This window comes from Natator depressus, chromosome 1 (assembly GCF_965152275.1).
Source record: "Natator depressus isolate rNatDep1 chromosome 1, rNatDep2.hap1, whole genome shotgun sequence".
Taxonomy (NCBI): domain Eukaryota; kingdom Metazoa; phylum Chordata; order Testudines; family Cheloniidae; genus Natator; species Natator depressus.
In genome coordinates this window covers 256,343,244-256,350,609 of record NC_134234.1, presented here as the reverse complement: position 1 = coordinate 256,350,609, position 7,366 = coordinate 256,343,244, and the positions used below count along the sequence as shown (strand labels likewise).

The 7,366-nt window shown below is 49.4% G+C and overlaps 1 protein-coding gene across 1 annotated transcript in view; it reads right to left on the bottom strand.

Annotated features, from left to right (window-relative positions):
• Nucleotides 1–2,062: 2,062 nt before the first annotated feature.
• CACNA1I (calcium voltage-gated channel subunit alpha1 I) overlaps nucleotides 2,063–7,366 on the bottom strand; it is a 252,710-nt gene continuing 247,406 nt past the window's right edge. Inside the window, exons 35-37 of the mRNA XM_074941613.1 lie at nucleotides 6,556–6,721; nucleotides 5,226–5,422; nucleotides 2,063–3,160 (exon numbers count right to left, since the gene is read on the bottom strand). Coding sequence (XP_074797714.1) covers nucleotides 2,453–3,160; nucleotides 5,226–5,422; nucleotides 6,556–6,721 — 1,071 coding nt within the window. The 3' untranslated portion in view covers nucleotides 2,063–2,452. The remainder of the gene's footprint in view (nucleotides 3,161–5,225; nucleotides 5,423–6,555; nucleotides 6,722–7,366) is intronic.

The following is a 7,366-nucleotide window of genomic DNA, read 5'->3' as shown; positions in this document are numbered from 1 at the left end:
ATTGGACCTAGAGTAGTCAATTTCAGTCTTTTGTCTACTATGGTTTGACCATTTTCCTTCCCAGGTAATACAGAGCCATACTGGTTCTTTTTCCTTCTGCTCCAGTGATTGAATGTGCAGGAAGAACCCACCCAAGGAACAACCACTGCAAAAAACATTTAAAACCCTTGTTATTGCTTTAATTAATCTGGACCAGCAGCCTTCCTGCCAGGGTGGGGACTCCGGCTTTCCTGTCCTCCCCGGCATGCCTGCAGTCAGAGTTGTGCACTCTCCACAAAGCATAGATTACTCTCAACAAATAAATCAAATACATAAGTTAATTTATCCTTTTTTTTGTTTTGTTTTGTTCCACTTGACACGTTTGGTGTTCACAGCCCCAGTTTATCGGGTGAAGCAGCTGCTCAAAAACCAGATGAGCAAATCTGTATAGTACCAAGCAGCACAGTGCTTCTGATTCCAGCGGGGAAGGTTCCTCCAAGAGGGGTTTGCTGCAGGAACCAATGTGGGAAATTCATTCTTTCCTCTGAATATGACGAAGCAATGTCCTCTGAACCTCCCTCTCTCTGTCCCCCTGCTCCTTTCCATCTCTTTGCCTCATCCCTTCTCTCATTCTTTCTTGCTCTCAGAAATACCCATGTCAGAGCCCTGTGAGCCTGTGGATTGCATCCCACTTTTTTCAAGCTCTTCAGGCCATTTTTTTGTCCTCTGTCCTATCCACCCATAAATCTGGAAAGGATATGAAACAGGTGAGTTCTTAAAAATGGACTCTCACAGGTAGAGAGGGTAAATGGTGAAGCAAACCTTGACCACACAGCCGGCCTCAAACAGGGGTACAGTCTCAGTGGGCTTGCTGCGGTAGTTATGGAAGAGAATCAGATTCTCCTGTTTTCAGCTTGATCCTGAAGCAGATCCTCTGGAACCAGGGGCCAATCTGCCTTCATACCACACAATCAATGGACACCAATCAGCAACCAGCCATGCAACCAGCCTCCCTCACAACGAGTGCACACTCCTTTGCAAAACACAGACAAGGTGAGAAACACACACACAAAACTGTCACTAGGGAGTCAAATAGACATGATATTGCAGACACACACACACGCACAAATTCTGCCCTCAGAGCCTGATCTTGTGAAGTCCTCCACACCCTCAACTGCCATTGGGCTGGATTCTGATCATGCTTAAATCAGGGATAACTCTGCTGATGTCAACAGAGTCACGCCGGTGTGAGAGTAGAATGAGGCTCATTGACTTCAGTGGCATTACTGTGGATTCACATCAGTGGAACTGGGAAGAGAGTTTGGTTCACAAACCCCAGCTCTGAGCCTGGGGACCGACTGCACTTAATATCTGACTGAGGCTCATTTTGTATTGCCTTTTTTTTTTAAATTCTAGTTTCTTTTTCTTGTCATGTATACATGGATATAGATATATAAAAAATAACAGATCTGATTCTCTATAGACAGTTTTTGCGCCTTTGGGCTTCTAAAATAAAAATTGTCACCATTACAGAAACCTAAGGTGTGGGGAAACAGACCCTGAACATCTGAGTTTCTTCTCTTAGCAGCTTTCTTTCTTTCTTTTTTTGGAATAAAATAAAAAGACAAAACCAAAATAAGTAAATAAATAAATAAAATAAAATAAAACAAATCACACCATTAAATGAACACATTCAGCAGTTGCCATGTTGCCTCCATCTCCTCCCTTCCCGGAGCATTCCTGCTGCGTTCACACACACTCATCAAAGTAACCTCAAATCACTTCCAATGCTCCCCCTCTGTTTGGGTTTTCCTGCTGTCTGGGCCTGATCTTCAGTTGGGGTCAACTTGCATTTCTCCACTGAAACCAAAGCTATACTGATTTACTCCAGCCGCGGATCTCCACGGAGCTCTGCCGATTTACACTGGCTGAGGAGCCAGCCCAGGATCATTCATTTTCAAAATGGAAGTATGAATGATGAATGAAATTCTCAAAAACAACCAAACCCTCCTTGGGTTCTCATCTCCTTTCCCCCTCCCTGTTCAAAATGAGCGTCCCCAAGTCCCCCCACCCTTTCCCCTGCTTAGCACTTTCTGGAAGTCATAATCGCTCAGTAAAAAAAATAAATAAATCAATCTCTCTCTCTATGTATATGTATATAACTAAATGGCTGCCACCCGGGCAGGTGTTCGGCTGGTGGGCCCAGTCCCTCCAAGCCCGCCGGTGCCCTCCTCATCCCTGTGGTCTCTGCGGTGGGGCTCCCCGTCCAGCGCGTGGGCGGGAATGTTGCCATATTGCTTTCGCTCTCTCACACCTCGGAGGTACAGTACCAGAGTATTTACTAAATACATATTTATATATATATAGCTTGTGTTTACGTGTTTCTTTTTCCCACAGTCCTTTGGAATTGCTGCTGGGAAATGGTAGCACAAGGCGCGCCCTTGCCCACGCTGCTCACTCCCCTCCCTAACCCTCATCTGTTCCTCTTGCTGACTCCATTGCCCAGCTCCAGCTCAGAAGGGAGTGGGGAGCTGCGGTCTGCCACCCCCAGTTTATCGGGGCTGTCCGACCCCTCACCATCACCCGGTGAGGGGGTGTCCTTGCAGAAGTCCGTCACCCAGGAGGGCATGGAGAGGAACCCCCGGGGGTCAACCGAGTAGAACGGCTTGGCTTCGTTGGTGGTGGGCCCTCGGGAAGAGGGGTTGGCGGTGAGGCTGCTTGTGCTGTTGCACTTCTTCACAAGCGCCCGGCCTGGGGGCGGTGGGGGTGGGGAGAAAAGGGACGTCAGGGAGAGGCTGCTAAGGGTCTCTGACTGCTCGCTGTTGTTGCCACCCCTCAGGCTGCTCCCCGCGCCCTCCTCGTCAGAAGGGTCCATGGAGTCATGATGAGTGCACCCAGGACTCGTGCTCCCTCCGCTGCTGTGGCTCCGCTGATGCCGCCTGATGCTCTGCAGGCTGAATATCCCGCGGCCCCGCAGGTTCCGCCTCCGGGAGGCAGGGGAAAGTGGAGCTGCCATGGTTCTTTGGCTGGCAGCCGTTGGCATCGGGCACAGTGCCATCGGGAGGTCCAGGGTGCACTGGGGTGAGTCGCTAAGGTTCAAGCTGTCCTCCAGGGTGGTCTGCAAGCTGCCTTCTGAGCTACTGCTCCTGCTGTCATCGAGGGAGGTGTCGCTCTCCGTGGCCTGAGAGAACAATATGCAACAAAGGGAAAGCTTTCAATCTCAGTTCCTAGCATCTGGGGCAACAGGAAATGTGGCAAGAGTTACAGTCCACTTGGAAGGGCTCCTATAAAGCACCAGTTAGATGGCCTGAACATCTCTGAGCCTGTATTCAGCCTCTACGGGTGCCTTTGAGCTGTGGGCCCATCTGTTCCATTGTCACCATCAGGTGGTAAGGTCACAATCGGAGCAGGGCAGAGAAAGGTAATTCTATTTCATGACGGATGTTGGTATTTCGAAATTTGGTTTCACTCAGATTCGAAATGCAACCCAAATATTCTGAAATTCTCTGCCAAAGGCCGTGGAGCCAGGCTCTGGGGCAGTCCACCTGGAAGGTTGCCCCAGGGGCATATGCCCGGCAAACCCACACTGCTGAGGAGCAAGGGCTCACAGCTCCCTGTCAGCCTGCCCTGCTGAGGAGCTGGGTGGGTGTGCTGACTGGACACAAGGCAGGAATCTGTCGGGACTGCAACAAAATCAACCATCTCCGCAGAACATTTTGGTTTTGATGAACTGGCAAATTCTGATGAAAAAATGTTGGATCAGAATTGTTCAATAAGGTGATGTGGAGATAGGGGGGAGCCCCAAGGGAGGGGAAAACAGCCTTAATTTCTCTGTTTCGTTGGTCTCCTTTGTTATTTCACATTTTAGTTGTTTATAACAAAGGGCTCTGGAGACCTCAGGGTTTATCATAGGTGAATTAGAGGGTGTCTGATTTTCTCTTCCTCTGGAATGGCCCAACCCTTCTTCAACTTCACTCTCCTGCAGCCCGGAACATGAGCCATTCAGGAGACACGTTAGCATAAGCACAGCAGGGAAGTCCCCTGGCTTCTCCTTTCCACCACCTGTGTTTCTGAAATACACTTTATTTCCCCTCCTCTACTCTGTTCTCCCCAGTCTCCTAAGTGACAAACAGCAATATCTACTTGGGAGATAGGGGCCAGATGGGATATGAACACAGACAAGGCCAGGGACACACAGTCCATCTGGATGGGATACAGACCTAACAAGCATCGTGTGTGTGGGCATGAAGAAAGGTCCATTCCAGTTCTATTCGGACTTCATTGCCCCTGTTGCTTTGGCCCTGTGAAAGACATCTGGCTTCCTACCCACCTTCTTTAACTCCTGCTGAGACTATTTTTGCACGTGTTGAACCCAAGGGCAAATGCCCTCTCCGCCACCAGACCAAGCCCTTCAGTGGAAAGTGTTCTGCTGCCATGAGCAGAATCAGCACCGAACCTAGAAACAGGGGTGTCTGGCGCTGCCTCTTCATACTGGCCATCCAAGCAGCAGGAGCCTGGGAGGCATGGCTGAGGAGCCACTGTGAACTCATGCCTACTTGGATCTAGACTGAGGCTGTCAAGCTAACTTGCGACCCAAACCAGGCCACTGCATGTTTTCTGGAGGCACAGGGCCAGTGCCTTACCTACTGTTCCGCCCAGCTTCTTCTTCCCTAGTACTCACTATGAATAAATCTTCAACCTAGTGTACTCTCTGTTCCCAGTAGTGATCTAGCCCTTTGAGCCCCCAGATCCAGTGCACTCTAGGCCACAGTTGCCAACTTTCACGGGGTAAATAAGCACCCCGACTTTCACAATTAGCCAAGAATCAAGCTAATTGCATTTCAAAACAAGGCCAAAACAAGCCAATCCCTAAGAACCCCAACACTCTATGTGACAAAATCCCCCGGCGTGCAGCCTGGGACTATGGTGGGCCTGCTGTGCACCCCAACTCTCTCCCCCCTTGCCCCTGCTAGCCCCATCCTTGCCCCTGCTTGCTGGGAGCCTATCAAAAAAACGAAGCAACAAGCTACAAGCCAAACAAGCAAAAAGCTACAAGCCAAAAAGTAGCCAACAAGCAACTCACAAGCCAATTAAACCAAAAACAAGCCCAATTTCTGTGGTTTTTTTTGCGGGGTTGGCATGTCTGCTCTAGGCCCTTCTTCTCTCTCTCCTCCTCTCAGCTCCCTCTTTGCTTGGGTACACATGAGGGGCCCCTATCATGGATGGATGGGAAGCAGGGCCCTTACCTGGTGGAGTAGTGAGCAGTTCACACTTGGGGATCGCAGTGATGCCCATGAACCCTGCAGAGAGATTTTAGGAAGGCTGCCTGGACAGGAAACCTTCTCCTGCCCAGTCTGGGTGGCAGAGATGGCTGGGTGGAAAAACTCTGCTGGTACAGGTAACAGTGGCCTGGACGTACCTGGAGAAAAGGGTCTGGGGGGAACTGGCAGAGTGGGGGAAGGAGGTGGAATGAAAACAGAAAAATAAGACCTCAAGAGTCCATTGATCCACTTTGGAGTCTCTGTTTCTACCAAGGTAAGGGTCCTCTAAGCCCTCTAAACTGAAGGTGTTTAGTGACACCTACTCCCAGGCATGGATCCGGAGTGCTGGGTGTTCACACATTCCATTGATCGTGCTTTCCACATAATTACCAGAGTTAGTAACAGACTCAGAAGCACTATCAGAGCTTGGATCAATAGCCCAACAAGGAAATGGAGAGCAATATGCCCCTCCCATAAATGTCCTTGGAGAAAAAGGCGGAGACATGATAGGCCAAATTTAACCCACATGCAACGCCACTGAAGTCCATGGACTTACAGCTGGGCTCCTGCGGAGTAGTAGAAAAGGGAAATACACAAAAAGGTGACTGGGGAGCTCACTGACCCCATAAGGCCAGAGGCATGTGCTCAGGAGTGGAATTAGGACTCTTGTTTCCAAGGCAGATGAAGGTACTGTACGGACCCTAGAGCTAAGGAACATGGCCTCAGGAGATGGTGGCACTGTCTACACTACAGAGTTAGCACGGTTCATCCACCTGATTGCTAGCTGACGTGACACTGATTTTGAAGTCTTTGGGCTCATTCTCATTTGCATCCTGCTCCAGCTGTCCAAAGGGACCTTAGTGTACAGGAGAATCATGTCCTTTAAGATTGTGAACATCTGTCTGTCTAGGGCAACTCCGAGGAAAGACAATAGTCATGGTAGAAGGTGCCAGGGAAACCAAGCAAGCACCACACTAGTGCTTAATTTGTGCCAGGGCTTGCCAGGACTGAACCCCAGCACCTCTAGGTTTGGGAATTCATAGCCCCAGCACCTCTGAGCTTGCCGCACCAGTTATGAATGTAAAACAATTGCTTGAGCCCCGGCACCTCTTTCATTACAAATTAAGTCCTGCACTACACTGAGATTGGCAAACTGAGAGTGAATTCTTCTTTAGTGAAATCCCGTATCATATCAACTGTATTCCTGACCAGAATAAAGCAGAGCCAGGTCAGACTAACTGAACAGTCTGCACTGTCAGCAGAGCTAGCATCAAATGACCACACTGTCCAGGAGAATGGAGGGGACTTTCTTTACCTTGATTACTCTCATGCTTCAGCCAGGACTGGACGGGGTTGAAAGGGATTTTCTCCATTTCACACAAGTAACCTTCTGGAGTTGGAGAAGCACCTGTAGTTGTTAATGGGAAGAAACATTCCCCCAAATCTCCCATGCCCATGGAGTCAGGGCTGTTCTGGCCATTCTGTTGAAAAAATTAAAGAGATATCCTTTATGAAATTAAAAATCACATGGATGGGGTGAAGCTGCCTGAGCAAACTCTGGAGATGGGGTGGATTCTGAAGATACCTGAACAGTGCACATTCATGTTAGCAAATGGACATTCCAAAGAGTTACAGCCCCATCCCCCTAAATATATTTCCAGTCAAAGCAAGCCATTGATCGTGATGAAAGGAGCTGTAGTTTGCACCCCCCTCCGTGTTGTCATCAGATCTGTCTGAGTGATAAGTTTCTAGGGGAGGAGTTGCTGCTAAGTGCCTGGCACTCACATTCTTCATGAGAGTGAAGTGTGATCAGCAGGGGAATACATGGCACTCCAGGCTGTGCTGGGACAGAGGTACAGAGTGCGGCACATTAAGAGGAACATGTACCCGATCAGCAGGTGCTAATGGCCAACGGATGTTGTGGTCCTGTTCCAAGATGCAGGCCTCTCCCATGGTTTGTGCTGTGTACACATAAGTTCTGTGACGGACCCTGTCTCAGACAGCATGGAGAAGTGAAGAGGAGAGGAAACACTCATCCCTTGTAACCTCCTCCACTGGGAAAAGCCAGACCCTCACGGGATTCACTCCCATGCCCTGAGTGAGGAACGGGTTCTTGCCAAAGCACT